The following is a 26,288-nucleotide window of genomic DNA, read 5'->3' as shown; positions in this document are numbered from 1 at the left end:
TTTGTCTCATGCTAAGCTTTTTTTCTATCATAAAAAGCCTTCAAAGGTTGTATTTATACCGTCATATCCAGTGAATTTGTATCTACTTTACTTTGGTACAAAGGCTTGGTGCAGCTGGCTGGAGTCTGACAAAAACATACAGCAATGTGATAAAATAGAACATATCCCAACAACAATTGGTCCTTGTCCAGGAGTACAAAGTACACACTCCCTGTCTGATTTCTCTCGCTCTTTCTTTCTCTCTCTCTCTCTCTCCTCTCCCCCTCTCTCTCCCCCTCTCTCTCCGTCCTCCTCAGGTGTCTCAGATGGTGAGCTACTTTGAGCCCCTCATCATGGCGGCCATCGGCACGGCCAGTAAGATTCAGAGCAGCCAACAGCAGATGGCGGTGCTGGACCAGACCAAGACGCTGACAGAGTCAGCTCTACAGATGCTCTACACGGCCAAGGAGGCTGGAGGAAACCCCAAGGTCTGTTTTATCACTATGTTGTGCTCTACTATACTATATACCATACTATACTGTACGAGTCAGCTCTACACGGCCAAGGGGGCCGGAGGAAACCCCAAGGTCTGTTTTATCACTATGTTGTACTCTACTATACTATATACCATACTATACTGTACGAGTCAGCTCTACAGATGCTCTACACGGCCAAGGGGGCCGGAGGAAACCCCAAGGTCTGTTTTATCACACTCATGGAAAAATCATCTATTCCAGCTTTCATGTATTTGAAAGTATTTGACATTATGTATTGTGTGGTCCTCTGTAGCTCAGTTGGTAGAGCATGGCGCTTGCAACGGCAGGATAGTGGGTTCGATTCCTGGGACCACCCGTACGTAAAAAAAAATATGTATGCACGCATGACTGTAAGTCGCTTTGGATAAAAGCGTCTTCTAAATGACATATCATATACATTTAACTCAGGTCTGATCAGGGACAGCAGAGCAGCATCCATATCATCGGTGTTAATGGCAGTATTATGGTTTATAATGCAGTGACATAGCTAGGTACTGTGTAGGTCTATTCCTAATGCAGTGACATAGCTAGGTACTGTGTTGGTCTATTCCTAATGCAGTGACATAGCTAGGTACTGTGTTGGTCTATTCCTAATGAAATGACATAGCTAGGTACTGTGTAGGTCTATTCCTAATGCAGTGACATAGCTAGGTACTGTCTAGGTCTATTCCTAATGCGGTGACATAGCTAGGTACTGTGTTGGTCTATTCCTAATGCAGTGACATAGCTAGGTACTGTGTAGGTCTATTCCTAATGCAGTGACATAGCTAGGTACTGTGTTGGTCTATTCCTAATGCAGTGACATAGCTAGGTACTGTCTAGGTCTATTCCTAATGCAGTGACATAGCTAGGTACTGTCTAGGTCTATTCCTAATGATTGACATAGCTAGGTACTGTGTAGGTCTATTCCTAATGCAGTGACATAGCTAGGTACTGTCTAGGTCTATTCCTAATGCAGTGACATAGCTAGGTACTGTCTAAGTCTATTCCTAATGCAGTGACATAGCTAGGTACTGTCTGGTCTATTCCTAATGCAGTGACATAGCTAGGTACTGTCTAGGTCTATTCCTAATGCGGTGACATAGCTAGGTACTGTCTAGGTCTATTCCTAATGCAGTGACATAGCTAGGTACTGTCTAGGTCTATTCCTAATGCAGTGACATAGCTAGGTACTGTGTTGGTCTATTCCTAATGCAGTGACATAGATAGGTACTGTCTATGTCTATTCCTAATGCAGTGACATAGCTAGGTACTGTCTAGGTCTATTCCTAATGCAGTGACATAGCTAGGTACTGTCTAGGTCTATTCCTAATGCGGTGACATAGCTAGGTACTGTCTAGGTCTATTCCTAATGCAGTGACATAGCTAGGTACTGTCTAGGTCTATTCCTAATGCAGTGACATAGCTAGGTACTGTCTAGGTCTATTCCTAATGCAGTGACATAGCTAGGTACTGTCTAGGTCTATTCCTAATGCAGTGACATAGCTATGTACTGTCTAGGTCTATTCCTAATGCAGTGACATAGCTAGGTACTGTCTAGGTCTATTCCTAATGCAGTGACATAGCTATGTACTGTCTTGGTCTATTCCTAATGCAGTGACTTAAATAGGTAGGGTCTAGGTCTATTCCTAATATGGTGACATAGCTAGGTACTGTCTAGGTCTATTCCTAATGCAGTGACATAGCTAGGTACTGTGTTGGTCTATTCCTAATGCAGTGACATAGCTAGGTACTGTCTAGGTCTATTCCTAATGCAGTGACATAGCTAGGTACTGTCTAGGTCTATTCCTAATGAAATGACATAGCTAGGTACTGTGTAGGTCTATTCCTAATGCAGTGACATAGCTAGGTACTGTCTAGGTCTATTCCTAATGCAGTGACATAGCTAGGTACTGTCTAAGTCTATTCCTAATGCAGTGACATAGCTAGGTACTGTCTAGGTCTATTCCTAATGCAGTGACATAGCTAGGTACTGTCTAGGTCTATTCCTAATGCAGTGACATAGCTAGGTACTGTCTAGGTCTATTCCTAATGCAGTGACATAGCTAGGTACTGTCTAGGTCTATTCCTAATGCAGTGACATAGCTAGGTACTGTCTAGGTCTATTCCTAATGCAGTGACATAGCTAGGTACTGTCTTGGTCTATTCCTAATGCAGTGACTTAAATAGGTACTGTCTAGGTCTATTCCTAATGTGGTGACATAGCTAGGTACTGTCTAGGTCTATTCCTAATGCAGTGACATAGCTAGGTACTGTCTAGGTCTATTCCTAATGCAGTGACATAGCTAGGTACTGTCTAGGTCTATTCCTAATGCGGTGACATAGCTAGGTACTGTCTAGGTCTATTCCTAATGCAGTGACATAGCTAGGTACTGTCTAGGTCTATTCCTAATGCAGTGACATAGCTAGGTACTGTCTAGGTCTATTCCTAATGCAGTGACATAGCTAGGTACTGTCTAGGTCTATTCCTAATGCGGTGACATAGCTAGGTACTGTCTAGGTCTATTCCTAATGCAGTGACATAGCTAGGTACTGTCTAGGTCTATTCCTAATGCAGTGACATAGCTAGGTACTGTCTAGGTCTATTCCTAATGCAGTGACATAGCTAGGTACTGTCTAGGTCTATTCCTAATGCAGTGACATAGCTAGGTACTGTGTTGGTCTATTCCTAATGCAGTGACATAGCTAGGTACTGTCTAGGTCTATTCCTAATGCAGTGACATAGCTAGGTACTGTGTTGGTCTATTCCTAATGCAGTGACATAGCTAGGTACTGTCTAGGTCTATTCCTAATGCAGTGACATAGCTAGGTACTGTGTAGGTCTATTCCTAATGCAGTGACATAGCTAGGTACTGTCTAGGTCTATTCCTAATGCAGTGACATAGCTAGGTACTGTCTTGGTCTATTCCTAATGCAGTGACATAGCTAGGTACTGTCTAGGTCTATTCCTAATGCAGTGACATAGCTAGGTACTGTCTAGGTCTATTCCTAATGCAGTGACATAGCTAGGTACTGTCTAGGTCTATTCCTAATGCAGTGACATAGCTAGGTACTGTCTAGGTCTATTCCTAATATAGTGACATAGCTAGGTACTGTCTAGGTCTATTCCTAATGCAGTGACATAGCTAGGTACTGTGTAGGTCTATTCCTAATGCAGTGACATAGCTAGGTACTGTCTAGGTCTATTCCTAATGCGGTGACATAGCTAGGTACTGTGTAGGTCTATTCCTAATGCAGTGACATAGCTAGGTACTGTGTAGGTCTATTCCTAATGCAGTGACATAGCTAGGTACTGTGTAGGTCTATTCCTAATGCAGTGACATAGCTAGGTACTGTCTAGGTCTATTCCTAATGCAGTGACATAGCTAGGTACTGTCTAGGTCTATTCCTAATGCGGTGACATAGCTAGGTACTGTCTAGGCCTGAGTAACAGCCAATATAAATATATCTGCCAGAGGCCCAGCTATGGTTTGATGTGTACGACATCCCACTGATCATGTCTGCCTCTGTCTCTCTGTCATGTCCACTGATCATGTCGGTCTCTCTGTCTGTCCCCTGATCATGTCTGCCTCTGTCTCTCTGTCTGTACACTGATTATGTCTCTCTACTGATCATGTCTGCCTCTGTCTCTCTGTCAGTCCACTGAACATGTCTGTCTCTCTGTCTGTCCACTGATCATGTCTGCTCTCTCTGTCAGTCCACTGGTCATGTCTGCCTCTGTCTCTCTGTCTGTACACTGATTATGTCTCTCTACTGATCATGTCTGCCTCTGTCTCTCTGTCAGTCCACTGATCATGTCTGCCTCTGTCTCTCTGTCTGTACACTGATTATGTCTCTCTACTGATCATGTCTGCCTCTGTCTCTCTGTCATCCCACTGATCATGTCTGCTTCTGTCTCTCTGTCATTCCACTGATCATGTCTGCCTCTCTCTGTCATCCCACTGATCATGTCGGTCTCTCTGTCATTCCACTGATCATGTCTGCCTCTGTCTCTCTGTCATTCCACTGATCATGTCTGCCTCTGTCTCTCTGTCATTCCACTGATCATGTCTGCCTCTGTCTCTCTGTCATTCCACTGATCATGTCTGCCTCTGTCTCTCTGTCATTCCACTGATCATGTCTGCCTCTGTCTCTCTGTCATTCAACTGATCATGTCTGCCTCTGTCTCTCTGTCATTCCACTGATCATGTCTGCCTCTGTTCTCTGTCATTCCACTGATCATGTCTGCCTCTGTCTCTGTCATTCCACTGATCATGTCTGCCTCTGTCTCTCTGTCATTCCACTGATCATGTCTGCCTCTGTCTCTCTGTCATTCCACTGATCATGTCTGCCTCTGTCTCTCTGTCATTCCACTGATCATGTCTGCCTCTGTCTCTCTGTCATTCCACTGATCATGTCTGCCTCTGTCTCTCTGTCATTCCACTGATCATGTCTGCCTCTGTCTCTCTGTCATTCCACTGATCATGTCTGCCTCTGTCTCTCTGTCATTCCACTGATCATGTCTGCCTCTGTCTCTCTGTCATTCCACTGATCATGTCTGCCTCTGTCTCTCTGTCATTCCACTGATCATGTCTGCCTCTGTCTCTCTGTCATTCCACTGATCATGTCTGCCTCTGTCTCTCTGTCATTCCACTGATCATGTCTGCCTCTGACTCTGTCATTCCACTGATCATGTCTGCCTCTGTCTCTCTGTCATTCCACTGATCATGTCTGCCTCTGTCTCTCTGTCATTCCACTGATCATGTCTGCCTCTGTCTCTCTGTCATTCCACTGATCATGTCTGCCTCTGTCTCTCTGTCATTCCACTGATCATGTCTGCCTCTGTCTCTCTGTCATTCCACTGATCATGTCTGCCTCTGTCTCTCTGTCATTCCACTGATCATGTCTGCCTCTGACTCTGTCATTCCACTGATCATGTCTGCCTCTGTCTCTCTGTCATTCCACTGATCATGTCTGCCTCTGTCTCTCTGTCATTCCACTGATCATGTCTGCCTCTGTCTCTCTGTCATTCCACTGATCATGTCTGCCTCTGTCTCTCTGTCATTCCACTGATCATGTCTGCCTCTGTCTCTCTGTCATTCCACTGATCATGTCTGCCTCTGTCTCTCTGTCATTCCACTGATCATGTCTGCCTCTGACTCTGTCATTCCACTGATCATGTCTGCCTCTGTCTCTCTGTCATTCCACTGATCATGTCTGCCTCTGTCTCTCTGTCATTCCACTGATCATGTCTGCCTCTGTCTCTCTGTCATTCCACTGATCATGTCTGCCTCTGTCTCTCTGTCATTCCACTGATCATGTCTGCCTCTGTCTCTCTGTCATTCCACTGATCATGTCTGCCTCTGTCTCTCTGTCATTCCACTGATCATGTCTGCCTCTGTCTCTCTGTCATTCCACTGATCATGTCTGCCTCTGTCTCTCTGTCTGTCCACTGATCATGTCTGCCTCTGTCTCTCTGTCTGTACACTGATTATGTCTGTCCACTGATCATGTCTGCCTCTGTCTCTCTGTCATTCCACTGATCATGTCTGCCTCTGTCTCTCTGTCATTCCACTGATCATGTCTGCCTCTGTCTCTCTGTCATTCCACTGATCATGTCTGCCTCTGACTCTGTCATTCCACTGATCATGTCTGCCTCTGTCTCTCTGTCATTCCACTGATCATGTCTGCCTCTGTCTCTCTGTCATTCCACTGATCATGTCTGCCTCTGTCTCTCTGTCATTCCACTGATCATGTCTGCCTCTGTCTCTCTGTCTGTCCAGGTGGCCCACACACAGGATGCCCTGGAAGAGTCTGTCCAGATGATGAAGGAGGCGGTGGATGACTTGGGCGCCACCCTGTCGGAGACGGCCAGCGCTGCGGGTGCCCTGGGCGGCATGGTGGACTCCATCACCGCCGCCATCAACAAGATGGAGGAGGGCCCCGCCGGCGAGCCTGAGGGCTCCTTTGTGGATTACCAGACCACCATGGTGAAGACGGCCAAAGCCATCGCAGTCACCGTGCAGGAGATGGTGAGGAAGGGTTGGAGGGGGGTTGGGAGTTTGCATGTGGGTGAGTAGTTGGTTGGGGGAGGGAGTTGTGAGTTTGTATGTGTATTGTATTTGGTTAGGGGGGGTTGTGAGTTTGTATGTGGGTGAGTAGTTGGTTGTGGGGGGTTGTGAGTTTGTATGTGGGTAAGTAGTTGGTTGTGGGGGGGGTTGTGAGTTTGTATGTGGGTAAGTAGTTGGTTGGGGGGTTGTGAGTTTGTATGTGGGTAAGTAGTTGGTTGGGGGTTGTGAGTTTGTATGTGGGTAAGTAGTTGGTTGGGGGGTTGTGAGTTTGTATGTGGGTAAGTAGTTGGTTGTGGGGGTTGTGAGTTTGTATGTGGGTGAGTAGTTGGTTGTGGGGGGCTGTGAGTTTGTATGTGGGTAAGTAGTTGGTTGTGGGGGGTTGTGAGTTTGTATGTGGGTAAGTAGTTGGTTGTGGGGGGTTGTGAGTTTGTATGTGGGTAAGTAGTTGGTTGGGGGGTTGTGAGTTTGTATGTGGGTAAGTAGTTGGTTGGGGGGGTTGTGAGTTTGTATGTGGGTGAGTAGTTGGTTGGGGGGGTTGTGAGTTTGTATGTGGGTGAGTAGTTGGTTGGGGGGGTTGTGAGTTTGTATGTGGGTAAGTAGTTGGTTGGGGGGGTTGTGAGTTTGTATGTGGGTAAGTAGTTGGTTGTGGGGGGGTTGTGAGTTTTTGTGTAGAACTGCGGGGGCTGTATGATTTGGTTTCAGTATTTGGATGTTATCAAACCATGAATGACATACGCTTCCTATGAAATGATAGTTGTGTAATGGTTATATTTCTGCTAGAGAAATCTTGTTTTTCATACATAACATTATCTTCCCCCGGGGGTATAATGAAAGATCATTAGACAAAATGCTTTGTCTTGTTTTCAGGTGACTAAGTCCAACACCAACCCAGATGACCTGGGAGGTCTGGCCAGCGAGCTAACTAATGAGTTTGGAGAGCTGGCCACCGAGGCCAAATACGCTGCCATCACTGCAGAGAACGACGAGGTATCTGATGACAATGAATATGTATTATATTAACATGATATATTCATGTGACTACTATAATATTATGAATACATGATATGTTTTAACCAACTATAATCTATGAATACATTATAGGTTTTAACCAACTATAAAGTAGAAATTAATACATATTCACAATGCCAGTATGATAATGCATTGAAATAAATCAGTTTTATTAGCATGATAATTCTCCTCCCAATCCTTTGGTTGGGTAAACAGAAATACTACAGAGAGATTCAATACCATAGAGATCCTATAATTCACTTTGTGTGGCATTCTATATGTAATTCTACGTACAAATACAAGAGCACTGCTTTTGCTGATGGCTGCTTTATTGAGGAAAGTTTTTCGCTTGTAGTGACTGTGTGATATGTGGTTGTCTCGCCTACCTTAGTTAAAAATACACTGACTGTCAGTTGCTCTGGATAAGAGGGTATAGCTTAATGACCAAAATGTTTTCAAAGTACAATACTGAATGATATTGCAATGAAAAAGAGCAATTCTAAAGAGTCCCAACTCTGTCCTTGTCCAGATTGGTTCCCACATCAAGAAGCAGGTTGGGGAACTAGGCTTCAACTGCACTGGGCTGGTGACTAAGGCCGGAGCGCTGCAGTGTAGCCCCAACGACTCCTTCACCAAGAAGGAGCTGATCGAGAGCGCACGCAAGGTCTCCGAGAAGGTGAGACAAAATGACCTTTTCTGTATTTCTTCCGACCTACATGTAGGTAGCTGCTTTTTTTAATTTTTTTAACATTTTGTATTTGTCCTGTCCTCTGTTTGTTATTTAGGCCTACTGTGTTTTGATGTTTTATAAACCCCTCCAGACAAGATTTTCCCTCACAGGAACAATAAAGTTATTTGAGGTAACATAGGAGAGATCGTTGTAGCCCCTGAGAACCCAAAGGAAAGCCTTGGTATCTGTCTGTTTTGATTGTTGATGCCTTCAACAATGCTACATTGTGACCTTGCCAGGACAAAGTTGGAAATAGACTGTTTCCTGGGTTTAAGAACACCCGGAGTGGAATTTAAATGTTGTCTGTTTTGTCTGGATCTTAATAAATTACAGTTGGAGCGTGTCAGAGTTGGAGACATTCAATCTTGGTTGATGCAACATTATGATGTAACCATATATTCATAACATTGCCTCTCTTCTCTCCGTCAGGTGTCTCACGTGCTGGCGGCCCTTCAGGCTGGTAACCGTGGCACCCAGGCCTGCATCACAGCGGCCAGTGCCGTGTCGGGCATCATCGCCGACCTGGACACCACCATCATGTTCGCCACCGCCGGCACGCTCAACCGTGAGAACTCTGAAACCTTCGCTGACCACAGGTACTGTCCGGTAGCCTGGTATAATATTTTATGCTGGGGTTGTTAACTATGGTAGCCTGGTATAATATTTTATGCTGGGGTTATTAACTATGGTAGCCGGGTATAATATTTTATGCTGGGGTTATTAACTATGGTAGCCTGGTATAATATTTTATGCTGGGGTTATTAACTATGGTAGCCGGGTATAATATTTAATGCTGGGGTTATTAACTATGGTAGCCTGGTATAATATTTAATGCTGGGGTTATTAACTATGGTAGCCTGGTATAATATTTTATGCTGGGGTTATTAACTATGGTAGCTTGGTATAATATTTAATGCTGGGGTTATTAACTATGGTAGCCTGGTATAATATTTAATGCTGGGGTTATTAACTGTGGGGCTTGGGAGGGTAAAAGGGGGTTAATCGTCATTTTAAAAGGTCTGTCTTTTCATTATATGTGTGAATATACAGAGTAGAATGTAGATACTTATTTTATACAATATTTGATTGAACTTTCTTTATTTTTGTCTGTTATTTGCATACTCACCCATAGAACACATTTCTTCATTATCCAGAACACAATATTAACTATTCTACACTAGGGCCGGGACAGTACCAGCATCGCAATATTTTTTCCATGGCACAAATGAGAACACGAAGCAGATCCAACTCTTTGGTCCTTTAACCTGCTGTATGTAAAGTATTGTTTGCTTTGACTCTGCATGTCAAGATAATGGTGTTTGTTTCCAACAGTAGGGCTGTTTTCCTAAAGAAGTTAAATCTGCTTTGTGTTTTGTTTCCTTGCCACGATACTAACGAGTGTGGTATCGTCCCAGCCCTATCATGCACATCACTGCACATAAACAGCTATAAACAGTGATTGGTATTACATAAACAGCTATAAACAGTGATTGGTATTACATAAACAGCTATAAACAGTGATTGGTATTACATAAACAGCTATAAACAGTGATTGGTATTACATAAACAGCTATAAACAGTGATTGGTATTACATAAACAGCTATAAACAGTGATTGGTATTACATAAACAGCTATAAACAGTGATTGGTATTACATAAACAGCTATAAACAGTGATTGGTATTACATAAACAGCTATAAACAGTGATTGGTATTACATAAACAGCTATAAATAGTGATTGGTATTACATAAACAGCTATAAACAGTGATTGGTATTACATAAACAGCTATAAATAGTGATTGGTATTACATAAACAGCTATAAATAGTGATTGGTATTACATAAACAGCTATAAACAGTGATTGGTTGGTATTACATAAACAGCTATAAACAGTGATTGGTTGTTATTACATAAACAGCTATAAACAGTGATTGGTTGGTATTACATAAACCGCTATAAACAGTGGTTGGTATTACATAAACAGCTATAAACAGTGGTTGGTATTACATAAACAGCTATAAACAGTGATTGGTTGGTATTACATAAACAGCTATAAACAGTGGTTGGTATTACATAAACAGCTATAAACAGTGATTGATATTACATAAACAGCTATAAACAGTGGTTGGTATTACATAAACAGCTATAAACAGTGATTGGTTGATATTACATAAATAACTGTATTAATGGTGTGTCCCATGGTGCCCCTCCCAGAGAGCACATCCTAAAGACAGCCAAGGCGCTTGTGGAGGACACCAAGCTGCTGGTGTCTGGTGCCGGGGCCAGCCAGGAGAGACTTGCCCAGGCTGCACAGTCCTCCGTCACCACCATCACCAAACTGTCCGACGTGGTAAAACTGGGCGCTGCCAGCCTGGGCGCCGAGGACCCCGAGACACAGGTACGACTGTTAGAAGCATGGTCCTCCCATGTTGTTCCCATCCAAAAATAACTGACATTTTTATTCAGGGGTGCTAGTAATATCTCTAGTTAATGTTATTCAATAAAAAAAGGAGACTCTCACATACATTGGAGTTTAACATTTGATTCAAAAGAAGGCATTTTCCTACACTACGCTTGCTTTGAAAACTTGTACTTTTTCATTTCAAAAGCCAATATCTGGGTCTATCGACTTTTGTCAAAGCAGAAATATGAGTAGTAGTAATAATAGGCTAGTTCTATAGTAGTAGTAAGTAGTCGTTTTGTAGTAGTAGTAGTAGTAGTAGTAGTAGTAGTAGTAGTAGTAATACTAGTAGTAGCAGCAGTAGTAGTAGTAGCAGCAGTAGTAGTAGTACTAGTAGCAGCAGTAGTACTAGTAGCAGCAGTAGTAGTGGTAGTAGCAGCAATAGTAGTAGTTTTATAATAGGAGTTGTTTTGTAGTAGCAGTAGTTAGTAGTAGTTAGTTTTATTGTAGTAGTAGTAGTAGTAGTAGTCGTTTTGTAGTAGTAGTAGTAGTAGTAGTCGTTTTGTAGTAGTAGTAGTAGTAGTAGTACTAGTAGTAGTACTAGTAGTAGCAGCAGTAGTAGTAGTACTGGTAGCAGTAGTAGTAGTAGTAGTAGTAGTAGTAGTAGTAGTAGTAGCAGCAATAGTAGTAGTTTTATAATAGGAGTTGTTTTGTAGTAGTTAGTAGTAGTTAGTTGTTTTATTGTAGTATTATTGTAGTAGTAGTAGTAGTAGTAGTATAGTTGTAGTAGTAAGACCTTGAAATGTTTCTTATACTAGTGTTTAATCGAGTGCTCTCTCTCTCTCTCTGCTCGCTTTCCTCTCTTCACTTGGAAAGGCTGTTTTGTCTTCCCACAGGACAGATCTCTGTACCGATGTGGAGACTCCCTTTTCCTTTTGTCTGAATAGGAACTGACTGAAAATGTATTTTGTCTGTGCTCTTTGGAGTGCCCATCTGTTAAAGTGTATACACTACCGCAGACTATAAAGACATCAGTCTGTGGTTGTGGTTAGGATGAAGAAAGATGCACTGGGTGACCCAATGAGGTCCATTCATTCTGTTGTCCAACTTCGGTCCTGGAGAGCTACTGGGTCTTCAGTCTTTTATTCCACCTGGGCCCGCATCCACAAAGCATCTTAGAGGAAGAGTGCTGATCTATAATCTGTCCATATAATCTTATTCATTATGAGGCAAAACTGATCCTAGATCACTGGTCTTACTCTGAGAGACTTTGCCAAGATTTAAATAATCAACCAATCATGATCTTCAGGGCTGTATTAAAAGCCTACAGACACAGTAGATCTTCATGACCAGAGTTAGAAAAGCCCTGTTTTAGTGCTTTTGCTGTTTGAAGCTACAGGAGGAGCCAAGTGTGGCAAGATGTCTTGTCGTGTCTTGTCGTGAGTTGATAATACTACTCTCCATGCCCCACCCTTCAATAGCTACATTTGCCACCACATGCCTCAAACCTGCAACAGACGTATTGACTGTTTAACTGTGGTGGGCGTTCATTCTTCAGATAATGTAATGAAGGGTTCTCTTCTGAATTGCTGATCATGGTTTCTTGCCTAAGCACAAAAAGCCTTAAGAAACCACCATTGTGCGTTGTTGTCAAAAGCATCAGCATTTACAAGCTTCCTGTTTACAAAGTCGGCTAGTCCTGCATTATGCAGACAAAAACCAAAGGCCTTTGTGCAGTCTTTATTCATTCTGATGATTTTCAAGGGTGTGTTCTCATCTCTCATACTTATGGCATACGGTTGATTTGAAATGTTTTTAAATGTTTTTAAAGTTGATTTGCTGTCAGGCTCTGACTAACTAGCCATCCTCACTTTGTACAGCTTTCTATTGGGTTTGATTGTCTCATATTCGATGGATTGGATTTGGCTCATTGATTGGTCCATTTTCCGATCTGTCAAATGGTGTTCCATTTTCTTCCAGCTGCTGCTCTCCACTCTGCTTGTCTCCTCCCTAACCATCCAATTGATAATCATGCCCCACAATGAATTTGTGAATGCGCTAATTTGAACAACAGGCTGCTTTTGTTCAACCTGCTTATTCTCAGTAATTACTGCTTTGTCTGTAGTAGTTTTGATATACAATGTCAGTTGAAATCTAAGAAGAATGAGTCTACTGAGTTATTTCTTCCATTTGGTGTGAGACAATACATTGCCTAGTCTAGTGGTCCTACCTTTATCATGACTATAGTAATCCAAATCTAACTGTTTTTATCTGCTGTCTCACCAAGTCTGTTATTGGTATGAATAGACACTGTTATTGGTATAATTAGATATTATTGGTATGAATAGACCCTGTTATTGGTATAATTAGACACTGTTATTGGTATGATTAGACCCTGTTATTGGTATAGTTAGATATTATTGGTATGAATAGACACTGCTATTGGTATGAATAGACAGTAAGATTTTTGGTCAGATTTTCTATTACCTGTGAATCTCTTACCATCCCATTCCATCATTCTTCACGAGGACATTCCCTCTTCTGTGGTTAGTCCTTCTCTGCTTGTCTGTGTTGAAGTCTAGGGCTCACTCTGTGTGTCTGTGTGTGTGTTTGTTACCAGCCAGTAGATGTCATTGTATTAAACCTCCAGTCACTTGTTTTCTTCTCTGGTGGGCCCTCTATAGGTGGTGCTGATCAACGCGGTCAAAGACGTTGCCAAAGCTCTGAGTGACCTCATCAGTGCCACCAAAGCTGCTGCTGGCAAGCCTCATGACGACCCTTCCATGCTGCAGCTGAAGAACTCTGCCAAGGTAAAATAGTCCCCTTTTTAGCCTGAGGTTGGTCCAGTGGTTAAGGCCGCTGCCCTCGGCACATGTGCCATCCCTTGCCTGCGTTGGATCGAATCCCGACCCCACCTGTCTTCACAGTATCTTCCATCGATCTGTCTCGCCTTCATTTCTGTCTATCTCTTTCAATAAAACTGGAAAAATTCTTTTAAATGTATTTCTGAAATAGTCCCCAGTTTCTCTGTAGCTCTGGACTACTGATAAGGCTGTGATGTCACTAACATGTATTGGGTCTCTAACACCAGTCTCCCCCATATATACAGTAAACAATGTAAATGAATCGCACATATATCCAACATATAACAATTTCAAAGGTTTTACTGAGTTACAGTTCATATAAGGAAATCAGTCAATTGAAATAAATTAATTAGGCCCTAATCTATGAATTTCACATGATTGGGCAGGGGCCTACCTACTTGGGAGCCAGGCCCAGCCAATCAGAGTGACAAGAGGGCTTTATTACAGACATAAATACTCTTCAGCACCCCCCCACCCCCCCTCAGACGATCCCGCAGGTGAAGAAGCCGGATGTGGAGGTCCTGGGCTGGCGTGGTTACACGTGGTCTGCGGTTGTGAGGCCGGTTGGACGTACTGCCAAATTCTCTAAAACGACGTTGGAGGCGGCTTATGGTAGAGAAATGAACATTACATTCTCTGGCAACAACTCTGGTGGACATTCCTGCAGTCAGCATGCCAATTGTACACTCCCTCAAAACTTGAGTCATCTGTGGCATTGTGTTGTGTGACAAAACTGCACATTTTAGTGGCCTTTTATTGTCCCCAGCACAAGGTGCACCTGTGTAATGATCATGCTGTTTAAGCAGCTTCCTGATATGCCACACCTGTCAGGTGGATGGATTATCTTGGCAAACGAGAAATGCTCACTAACAGGGATGTAAACACATTTTAGAGAAATCAGCTTTTTGTACATATGGAACATTTCTGGGATCTTTTATTTCAGCTCATGAAACATGTGACCAACACTTTACATGTTTACATTTACATTTTTGTCATTTAGCAGACGCTCTTATCCAGAGCGACTTACAGTTAGTGAATACACATTTGTTTTTGTTTTTTTGTTTTTTTTATACTGGTCCCCCATGGGAAACGAACCCACAACCCTGGCGTTGCAAACGCCATGCTCTATCAACTGAGCTACATCCCTGCCGGCCATTCCCTCCCCTACCCTGGACGGCGCTGGGCCAATTGTGCGCCGCCCATGAGTCCCGGTCGCGGCCGGCTGCGACAGAGCCTGGATTCGAACCAGGATCTCTAGTGGCACAGTTAGCACTGCGATGCAGTGCCTTAGACCACTGCGCCACTCAGGAGCTGTTGCGTTTATATTTTTGTTCAGTGTAGTACTTTACATGATGGGGGGGGGCACGTATCACACACACACACACAGCTGTCAGTAAAGTCTTCCTAAGGTACTTTATAGCCAAAACACTGACCTCAACCACACACACCCCTGTACCTTCTTCAAGTCTGTGTCAGTCATAAATCATCTGATTCAGAACTGAAGTGTCTGTTGACAGCTGAGGGGGTAACTCTACACTAATCTCCCCCTCCTCACCCCTCCTCACCCTGCTACCCCGGAATGGGGCATAGGGCAAGGCTATCACACTGGGGCAGTCTGGCAGTACATCGCCACTCACTGGGAAAAGTGTGTGTGTGTGTGTGTGTATGGTCTCCCTGGCAACCTTAGAACTCTCCCCTGTCCATCCTCTCCATTTTCTCTCCTTCTTGTTAGTGTTATTAACGCATGGGTTTTATACAGTGCTTTTAATGGAACCAGTCACTTTAGTCTCTCTCTCTCTCTCTCTCTCTCTCTCTCTCTCTCTCTCTCTCTCTTTCTCTCTCCCCAGTCTCTCCCTCTCTCTCTCTCTCTCTCTCTCTCTCTCTCCCTTTCTCTCTCTCTCTCTCTCTCTCCCCAGTCTCTCCCTTTCTCTCTCTCTCTCTCTCTCTCTCTCTCTCTCTCTCTCTCTCTCTCTCTCTCTCTCTCTCTCTCCCCAGTCTCTCCCTTTCTCTCTCTCTCTCTCTCTCTCTCTCTCTCTCTCTCTCTCTCTCTCTCTCTCTCCCTCTCTCTCTCTCCCAGTCTATCCCTTTCTCTCTCTCTCTCTCCCCAGTCTATCCCTTTCTCTCTCTCTCTCTCTCCCCAGTCTATCCCTTTCTCTCTCTCCCTTTTTCTCTCTCTCTCCCCAGTCTATCCCTTTCTCTCTCTCTCTCTCCCCAGTCTATCCCTTTCTCTCTCTCTCTCTCTCCACAGTCTATCCCTTTCTCTCTCTCTCTCTCCCCAGTCTATCCCTTTCTCTCTCTCTCTCCCCAGTCTATCCCTTTCTCTCTCTCTCTCTCCCCAGTCTATCCCTTTCTCTCTCTCTCTCTCTCTCTCCCCAGTCTATCCCTTTCTCTCTCTCCCTTTCTCTCTCTCTCCCCAGTCTATCCCTTTCTCTCTCTCTCTCTCCCCAGTCTATCCCTTTCTCTCTCTCTCTCTCTCTCCCCAGTCTATCCCTTTCTCTCTCTCTCTCCCCAGTCTATCCCTTTCTCTCTCTCTCTCTCCCCAGTCTATCCCTTTCTCTCTCTCTCTCTCCCCAGTCTATCCCTTTTTCTCTCTCTCTCCCCAGTCTCCCTTTCTCTCTCTCCCCAGTCTCTCCCTTTCTCTCTCTCTCTCCAGTCTCGCTCTCTCACTTTCTCTCTCTCTCTCTTCCCAGTCTCTGTCTCACCCTTCTCTTTCTCCTCTGTCACTTTTCATAACCCTTCTCCCTACCATACACCATACCTGACTGAGAATACACCAGTTATCTTCTCCCTACCATACACCATACCTGACTGAGAATACACCAGTTCACTTCTCCCTACCAAACACCATACCTGACTGAGAATACACCAGTTCACTTCTCCCTACCAAACACCATACCTGAGAATAAGCCATTGTGGTAGAGAGCTCTGGACTTTAACGGGAAGAAAAGCTCTGATCCATGAGAATGAGGAACATAACTAAGAACCGTCCCAATATGTCCCCCAACTCTTTCACATTTAAATAATACCTCTACTGTATATATGTCCCCCAACTCTTTTTACATTTAAATAATACCTCTACTGTATATCTGTCCCCCAACCCTTTTTACATTTAAATAATACCTCTACTGTATATATGTCCCCCAACCCTTTTAACATTTAAATAATACCTCTACTGTATGTCTGTCCCCCAACCCTTTTAACATTTAAATAATACCTCTACTGTATATCTGTCCCCCAACCCTTTTAACATTTAAATAATACCTCTACTGTATGTCTGTCCCCCAACCCTTTTAACATTTAAATAATACCTCTACTGTATATCTGTCCCCCAACCCTTTTTACATTTAAATAATACCTCTACTGTATATCTGTCCCCCAACCCTTTTTACATTTAAATAATACCTCTACTGTATATCTGTCCCCCAACCCTTTTTACATTTAAATAATACCTCTACTGTATATCTGTCCCCCAACCCTTTTTACATTTAAATAATACCTCTGCTGTATGTCTGTCCCCCCAGGTGATGGTGACCAACGTGACGTCACTCCTGAAGACAGTAAAGGCAGTGGAGGACGAGGCCACCAAGGGCACACGTGGACTGGAGGCCACCATCGAACACATCAAACAGGAACTGGCTGTGAGTGGCACTGGCACACAGGAGTAGAATTGTTGGAATTCCATTCAAGTCACTGTTCTGTCATTCTATTTATATGTTGTCACACCGGAGGACAGTTGTCTTGAAGTGTCACTGACAGCAGAAGTTTCAACTCAAAATCAAACAGCTTTAATTTGAGGATAGTATCATAGAATAGAATTGTGTCCAGTTTGAGATGGGAATGTGCCTTCTGCTTCACCTCACAAGTCATTTAATATAATCACTCATCATACACACGTCATACAATGCTGTAATACCGTATTCAAAAATGATCTGCACATCAAATACACAATAGTGTATTTATCATCACAGTAAGTTATATTGTTAAGTTGAAAAACTATTTTGAAGAAAGACGTAACATATTATAATCCTATACGCACGTATGGGCCTTTATAATGTCATATTATAACAAATAATAAAGGATTATTGCTACCAGCAGGCTAAGTAAAGTGTTACTGTTTTGTTCTCTCTCAGGTGTTCAGCAGTGGTGATCCTCCCCCCAAGACTTCCACTCCAGAGGATTTCATCCGCATGACCAAAGGCATCACCCTGGCAACAGCCAAAGCAGTGGCTGCTGGGAACTCGTGTCGCCAGGAGGACGTCATCGCTACGGCCAACCTGAGCAGGAGGGCCATCGCCGACATGCTGCACTCGTGCAAGGTCAGAAAGGGGTCGAGACGACCCTTAGATAACCTTCAGATAACCTTTATCTTCTCTAGCTCCTTGGAGCTTAGTGCCTCGACAACCTTAAAGGGATAGTTCAAGATTTTGACAATTAAGGCATTTTTTTCTACTTACCCAGAGTCAGATGTACTCATGGATACCATTTGTATATTTCTGTGTGCAGTTTGAAGGAAGTTGAAGGTAGTTTCTGGAGCCATTGCTAACTAGCATTAGCGCAATGACTGGAAGTCTACGGGAACAGCTAGCATGCTAACTGGAATGACGAGCTCTAATACCTTTTGTAATTATAAAAATTACAGCTAAGAAAACCCCAATGTTATCTAGTAGCGCACCACTCCTGCATGTCCCATACTAATGTGTGTCCGTGTGGTCTCCACAGCAAGCGGCCTACCACCCAGAGGTCAGCAAGGAAGTTCAGAGCCGGGCCCTGCGCTATGGCAACGAGTGTGCCGTGGGTTACCTGGGCCTGCTGGAGCATGTGCTAGTGGTAAGATTAGATGCATCTCTTATTTTAATATTATTTTATTTTATATAAGCAGTAAGAAATGGTCGCTGTTTGTCAGAAAGTGCAGATTTTTTGGCAGGGGTGGTTTAAGTCAAGATTAGCCTCCAATTTTTTGGGGTAGGTGCTGAAAAATTATCTTGCCATCGGTCCCCCCAAAAAGTCACATTTCTCACTCTACGGCAGAGGTCATCAACCCTGGTCCTAGAGAGCTACCGGGTGTGTTGGAGTTGGTTCAAGCCCACTAGCACTAAACAACCTGAATCAAGGTGTTGATGATTAGGTGATTCGTTGAATCAGGTATGTTAGTGCTGGGCTGGAACAACAGCTTTCACACCCAGTAGATGTCCAAGACCAGGGTTGGTGGTGACCACCACTGCTGTAAGGGTTGTGGGGACTAGGGAGGGTATATTCTTACATGTGAGTACACCTCACCCCCTCCCACACCCCTCCCTCACCCCCCACACCCCCCACACCCCCCCACACCCCCCCCCCACACCCCTCCCTCCCCTCACCCCCCACACACCCTCCCTCACCCTCCCCACACCCCCTCCCTCCCCACACCCAGCTCTACCAACTGAGCTACACAGGGCCATGCAATGTGACAGGGTAACACCCATAGAAATATAATTACTTAAAATGGCCGCCGGTCCACCCATCATGAAATGTTAACTTGAATGGGAATGTCCGCTCTAGTACACTATTTCTATGTTAACACCAAAGACAGCATACTTTAGCTAGAGGTGGAGTCACCAATTGAAACAGCATAGAAGCTGAATTAACTCCCCCTCCCCTATAGGAAATAATCCAGTCTTCCCCCTTGTATAAAGCAGCTTTCCGAGGGTTCTGGATAAGACCGGGGATCCATCCACAGCTTTCTTCCAGCATGATGTATAGCTCCCAAAATAACTGGGCAAAGAGTGTCAATATTGTCCCAAGAGGTGTTGCCAAGACACACAACCACCAAATACCCCCCTTCACACACACACACACACACACAGAGAGAAAGAGATTAATTTACCACGTGATTTATGTCATATCTGTTGCCATGTGACATAAAAAGCCTTATCTGTCGTTTAAAAACCAACACATAGCCCCGCCCCCCCACTCACAATGTCACATATAATGTGAACGTCCTTTTCCTCCTCCACACCCCCTGGCTGAGACTGGTCTAATTGGTGTGCGGGGAGAGCTAGGTGTTAATCCACAGTCATGTCCGTTATAGAGACGGTGTGTAGCAGTCTCCCTCGTTTAAGAAGGAAGGGAGATCGGTTAACATGTCCGCTAGAGATGTGGTTTCCATGGTGACCACTAGAGCTCTTGGATTCCACTCAGGAACTAATCAGCAAGGGACTTCCTCAGGGTGCAGTGATATTGGAACTATATTTGGGAGCTGTTAAATTGCTTGTTCGGTTGCAAAAATATAGATCTAAAGGGACGAATCGTATCTTGAGATCTGTGTGCTTACTTGGACGTTGGCTTACTCAGACTTTCACATAAATCATGCATTGATGTCAATGGGAGATTTCAGAAAATGTTAGTCACATGCACAGATCTCAAGATAGAATTCTGCCATGATTAAAGTTGTTTATTACTGTAGATATAAATGAAAATGTAACCAGTGTAGCAACAAACAATATAAAGATGATATCACATTACGAACCATTTCCATGCACAATTTCTCACCTGGTATTTCCTTATACTTTCTCCACCGTGAAATTGAATGTCCATTAAAATGTAACTGAAAGGTCCTGATGAATTTCCTCTACACCCCCCAATGTTCTGTCAATGTTCTGTCAATGTTCTGGGTCTCACTGTTGGCTGTGATGATGTAGCCGGTGAGTATTATTAAGGCTATGTGATTGACCTGCACGAGTGTGGAGCTCCATTGACCGAGTGTCTGGGGACATACTTACAACCCCCACCGCCCTGAGAACACTGTCCTCAGCAGATCCTAGATCAGATCCACACATCTCTCTCTCTACCTGGCTCTACAGTTGTTAATAACATTATTACCTCAGATCAACACTATATCTCCTTACATGGCTCTCAAGCTGGTGTTAAAGAAAAAGTTAGCTTTTTTACAACCAAATCAAAAAGAAAATGCGATCTCACTTGTTTTTGAGAAACTTACCCCAACCAGCGATTCACTTCCTCATCCTCGTTGTCTAGTACAGGGGCTCAAAAAACAAATGCTCAGAAAACACCCAAATACAGTGAGGGGAAAAAGTATTTGATCCCCTGCTGATTTTGTACGTTTGCCCACTGACAAAGAAATGAGTCTATAATTTTAATGGTAGGTTTATTTGAACAGTGAGAGACAGAATAACAACAAAAAAATCCAGAAAAACGCATGTCAAAAATGTTATAAATTGATTTGCATTTTAATGAGGGAAATAAGTATTTGACCCCCTCTCAATCAGAAAGATATCTGGCTCCCAGGTGTCTTTTATACAGGTAACGAGCTGAGATTAGAAGCACACTCTTAAAGGGAGTGCTCCTAATCTCAGCTTGTTACCTGTATAAAAGACACCTGTCCACAGAAGCAATCAATCAATCAGATTCCAAACGCTCCACCATGGCCAAGACCAAAGAGCTCTCCAAGGATGTCAGGGACAAGATTGTAGACCTACACAAGGCTGGAATGGGCTACAAGACCATCGCCAAGCAGCTTGGTGAGAAGGTGACAACAGTTGGTGCGATTATTCGCAAATGGAAGAAACACAAAATAACTGTCAATCTCCCTCGGCCTGGGGCTCCATGCAAGATCTCACCTCGTGGAGTTGCAATGATCATGAGAACGGTGAGGAATCAGCCCATAACTACACGGGAGGATCTTGTCAATGATCTCAAGGCAGCTGGGACCATAGTCACCAAGAAAACAATTGGTAACACACTACGCCGTGAAGGACTGAAATCCTGCAGCGCCTGCAAGGTCCCCCTGCTCAAGAAAGCACATACAGGGCCGTCTGAAGTTTGCCAATGAACATCTGAATGATTCAGAGGAGAACTGGGTGAAAGTGTTGTGGTCAGATGAGACCAAAATCGAGCTCTTTGGCATCAACTCAACTCGCCGTGTTTGGAGGAGGAGGAATGCTGCCTATGACCCCAAGAACACCATCCCCACTGTCAAACATGGAGGTGGAAACATTATGCTTTGGGGGTGATTTTCTGCTAAGGGGACAGGACAACTTCACTGCATCAAAGGGACGATGGACGGGGCCATGTACCGTCAAATCTTGGGTGAGAACCTCCTTCCCTCAGCCAGGGCATTGAAAATGGGTCGTGGATGTATATTCGAGCATGACAATGACCCAAAACACACGGCAAAGGCAACAAAGGAGTGGCTCAAGAAGAAGCACATTAAGGTCCTGGAGTGGCCTAGCCAGTCTCCAGACCTTAATCCCATAAAAAATCTGTGGAGGGAGCTGAAGGTTTCTAGTTGCCAAACGTCAGCCTCGAAACCTTAATGACTTGGAGAAGATCTGCAAAGAGCAGTGGAACAAAATCCCTCCTGAGATGTGTGCAAACCTGGTGGCCAACTACAAGAAACGTCTGACCTCTGTGATTGCCAACAAGGGTTTTGCCACCAAGTACTAAGTCATGTTTTGCAGAGGGGTCAAATACTTATTTCCCTCATTTAAAATGCAAATCAATTTATAACATTTTTTTACATGCGTTTTTCTGGATTTTGTTGTTGTTATTCTGTCTCTCACTGTTCAAATAAACCTACCATTAAAATTATAGACTGATCATGTCTTTGTCAGTGGGCAAACGTACAAAATCAGCAGGGGATCAAATACTTTTTTCCCTCACTGTACGTGTTTTTTTAAACGGAAAACGCTCTCAGTATAGTGATGCGGGTCTTTAAAGGTTGTACACATGAAATTGTGTCATTCCAAACATTATCCGCAACATTATATTCCATTTTGTGTGACTCGAGCCGTTTCCCCTATCCAGCTGCTCCATTCTCTATGTAGCCCGGAATTTAACGTTATCAGCCATGTATCAACAGGAAGTGAGAATAATACTAAAATGATATGAGAGCTACTAGAAGCGGTAGTATCCTAATACTAGAAGCGGTAGTATCCTAATACTAGAAGCGGTAGTATCCTAATACTAGAAGCGGTAGTATCCTAATACTAGAAGCGGTAGTATCCTAATACTAGAAGCGGTAGTATCCTAATACTATAAATAATATGTTTGATTTTAGCAGGTTGACACATCAAGGCACCAAGAGAAATACATATGCAACACATATGCAACTAATGTTATCTTGCTGCATGGAGATTTGCGTTTTGTCATAATATGTGTACAGGACATATGTACATCATGTGTTTGTGTCTGAGTGTTTTGGATTTCTCTGCCTGAGTGCACAATACACACAATGCCCCATCTTGTTTCAAAAGTGGAAGTTCCCTATTCTATTTCACCATCATCTTGGGGCTCAGGTCAACTAATTATGTGTGTGTGTGTTACTCCCCTGTGTGTAAATGTGACTTTCCTGTGTGTGTTGCGCCCCATGTGTAGACCTACGTACAGTATGTATTTGCGTGTGGCTGGCGGCCATGCCACGCATTCCTGTGCAGCCACGCTGCTCCTGTTGTCTTTTCTTAGTATCGCATTTTGATGAGCTGGAGCGCAGCATGCCTCGGTGCAGTGGGTCCCATCGGCACAGAGAGCACTGTTAATGCCCTACACCTGTCATCTGCCAGGCGCAACTGGCTAGGGCCATCTCACTGGAGGACACTCTGAGGGCACCGACACACACATACTGACACACTGCCTGGGGCTGGCTAGAGCCGTGTACTGTGTATTATATACCGAGTTTGACTGTTTCTTTGAGGCTAGACGTCTATAGACCATGCCATGTTGGCACCAAATGTTCCAAGACTAGTCCTTTCTGGTGAGAATACATTGTAATGGCTGAACTCTGAACTAGTTAACTGAACTCTATATCTATGGCTGAGTCTGAAAACATTACTAGCTGTCAAATCTGGTTTGCTGAATTCCTTTCAAAGCTCATTGCAGGAGAACCGAGGGAGGTACTTTGGACCCTCTCATCCAATGAGCATTGAGAGAAATTGCGGAAACCAGTACGGGGAAAGCAAGGATTTGATGTCTGGTAACATATTCAGACACTGTGTATGGCTCTGGGATAACCCACCCTCTCCCACTACCACACTGCCACTACCAACTAGCAAGCTCTTCCCACATGATCACCCATGCCCACATCCAATTGGACTAAACTGCTAATGTGCTTTGGCATGTGGAGGCTGAGTGGTTTATGTTAACATGTTTCCAATGACTGACAAGGTGTCTTTGTAGCACCTTTATTTATTGCTAACTGTAAATAGCCTGATATCTTTATATTAAATTTAAAAGACCTTTAAATGTGTGAGTTCAAAATAGTCTAATGGTCCCAAATGGAAGACCCAGCAGTGCTACCTTTTCATGGTCCCAAATGGAAGACCCAGTAGTGTTAGTAGGTACAGCAGGTGACAGATGATTGAATTGCAATGTCTTGAAGCATAAGCAATATAGCTAAAGTCTGAGGTGTCAATGGGTGCTGTGGCTCACTCTCTCAATTAGTCTTTCTAGGATTCCTCGCATCCTAGCTCCTCTCCCCCTTCTTAACTATATTAGAGGAGAAGGTCCAATGCGTTTTGAGGAGGGGGGATTCGAGGAAAGATTAATTGCAAAAGATCCCCTGTCTTTGGCTGCAGTGTTAGTCCTACAAAGACCCTAGTAGAGAAAGAGAGACTGACTGACTGTTATTGTCCCTCCTTTACCACAGATCATCCAGAAGCCCAGCCACGAGCTCAAGCAGCAGTTGGCCAACTACTCCAAGCGCGTGGCCGGCTCCGTCACCGAGCTCATCCAGGCCGCCGAGGCCATGAAGGGTACCTTGACCTTGTATTACTACAGAACTGCATTCCCCACGTGTCGCTCTTCCACCTCTCCCCTCCTTAAGGCATCAGCATGCTTCAGTTCGGCTGGCGCCTAGCCCAACTCAGCTAGCCGAACTGAACTCCCTTTTTTATTTATTAATTTTATTTCACCTTTATTTAACCAGGTAGGCCAGTTGAGAACAAGTTCTCATTTACAACTGCGACCTGGCCAAGATAAAGCAAAGCAGTGCGATAAAAACAACAACAGAGTTACATATGGGGTAAACAAAAACATACAGTCAATAACACAATAGAAAATCTATATATACAGTGTAAATAAAAGACCTTCACTTGAAAAACGAAAAAAAAAAGCGGCAATATTGCTGTTTGTCCATTTTGAGACGCCACAGCCAGTATACACTTCCTCAAAATAGTCTGAATTAATCTAAAATACATCAAGAAATCTGTCATTAATTTTGACGTTTTTGCCAAGGAGATCTTAGTCGTGCAATTTTACATCAAACTAAGATGTTTGGTGCAGTATTTCTCAATGAAAAAATGTGCATGAAAATGAACTCTTCCGAACTGTTCCGGCTGTGAAGCATGCGGACGCCTTTATCCACCAGGTGTAGATATTGCTTACACCAGGTCATGTCAGATTTGTTAAGTGAAAAGAAAGGAAGGGAAGCACCTCTCTGGAATAAGACTCAGCCCAAGTCTGTCTGAGAGAGAGAGGACAGCCACCCCGCTTAACGTTGACAGACTCATTTACACCCCCCCCCCCCTCCCCCTCAGCTGCCGCCCGACGGGGCCCTTCTTCTCTTTCACACGGCAGTCTCCAGTCCCCATCCCAGAGGTGTCAAGAACAAGCCGCGCGTCGTCCTCAAGACAGCACCATGAGCACATCGCCCACTGATTTAGAGGGGAAATACTAGAGCACCCCCCCGCTTACTTTACTTCGAAGAGCAATCTTCTGCAGTCCCCGTTAGAGATGCTTTAGCCTGAAAGGGAATCCTCGCCGCTGGCTTGGTGATAATGTCACATCTTCATTTAACAGACGATGAAACAGGAATGTCTATATCTGCTGGGAGATTAATGTGGTGAGCAGAATGTGGTAACAGGCCCACTGAAAGACTGTCCATCATATCGGCAGTATGAATACAGTATCAGTATATTCAGCCAATCTAAAGGCACGAGTAGGAGAGAGTATGTGGAAAGCAGTGGCGGTCAGTGACGTTTAAGATCAGCGAGGATTATTTTATTTATTTTTTATGACCAAGCCCTAATTTCCGTTACAGCATACTGGATGACATTCATATTCCAGTCACCCGGCTCAATGTAACATCGATAAGTTTAGGCTACTACATGATACTCTAATTTTCCCTGTACCCATCATGAGGTTGTTACAACCGAGCCTATGAATGAAAGATTATAACGTAGGTGCACAGGTCGAGAGACGAATTGGAGTAATCAAGGTGACAGACAGTGACACATTCAATACCGCCTTGCACACTCTCGCCTGCATCTAGCTGATCTAGGGTGTATTCATTAGGACAAACTCAGGTATGTTGATCCCCATTTCGTTCCGTTTGCTTCCGTTTAAGAAACGTTTTTTTTCAACAGAGTCTGCTGAATAAATACACCCCCGATCACCCGCACAAACAGTTCACTAGATTCATTCTCTGATACTTTGATTGGGTGGACAACATGTCAGTTCATGCTGCAAGAGCTCTGATAGGTTGGAGGACGTCCTCCGGAAGTCGTCGTAATTATGGAAGGGGGTGAGAACCATAAACCTCCTAGGTTTTGTATTGAAGTCGATGTACCCAGAGGAGGACGGAAGCTAGCTGTCCTCCGGCTACACCATGGTGCTACCCTACAGAGTGCTGTTGAGGCTACTGTAGACCTTCATTGCAAAACAGTGTGTTTTAATCAGTTATTTGGTGACGTGGATATATTTATTATAGTTTTATCTAAAAAGGATAA

The 26,288-nt window shown here is 43.9% G+C and overlaps 1 protein-coding gene across 4 annotated transcripts in view; it reads left to right on the top strand.

Annotated features, from left to right (window-relative positions):
• Positions 1-26,288, top strand: part of tln1 (talin 1) — a 164,483-nt gene that overhangs the window by 128,657 nt on the left and 9,538 nt on the right. For 2 of the 4 annotated variants that reach the window (XM_041897414.2, XM_041897412.2), the window contains 12 exons: positions 297-467; positions 6,278-6,526; positions 7,433-7,552; positions 8,103-8,249; positions 8,733-8,899; positions 10,519-10,702; positions 13,390-13,515; positions 17,091-17,207; positions 17,700-17,885; positions 18,289-18,396; positions 20,247-20,249; positions 24,209-24,314. In XM_041897414.2, the coding sequence (XP_041753348.1) occupies positions 297-467; positions 6,278-6,526; positions 7,433-7,552; positions 8,103-8,249; positions 8,733-8,899; positions 10,519-10,702; positions 13,390-13,515; positions 17,091-17,207; positions 17,700-17,885; positions 18,289-18,396; positions 20,247-20,249; positions 24,209-24,314 (1,684 nt within the window). The remainder of the gene's footprint in view (positions 1-296; positions 468-6,277; positions 6,527-7,432; positions 7,553-8,102; positions 8,250-8,732; positions 8,900-10,518; positions 10,703-13,389; positions 13,516-17,090; positions 17,208-17,699; positions 17,886-18,288; positions 18,397-20,246; positions 20,250-24,208; positions 24,315-26,288) is intronic. The other 2 variants (XM_041897415.2, XM_041897413.2) reach the window with 1 other exon arrangement.

Source organism: Coregonus clupeaformis, chromosome 15, assembly GCF_020615455.1.
Source record: "Coregonus clupeaformis isolate EN_2021a chromosome 15, ASM2061545v1, whole genome shotgun sequence".
Lineage (NCBI taxonomy): Eukaryota > Metazoa > Chordata > Actinopteri > Salmoniformes > Salmonidae > Coregonus > Coregonus clupeaformis.
The sequence above is the reverse complement of the archived record's forward strand: the minus strand, read 5'-3'. Positions and strand labels throughout refer to the sequence as shown.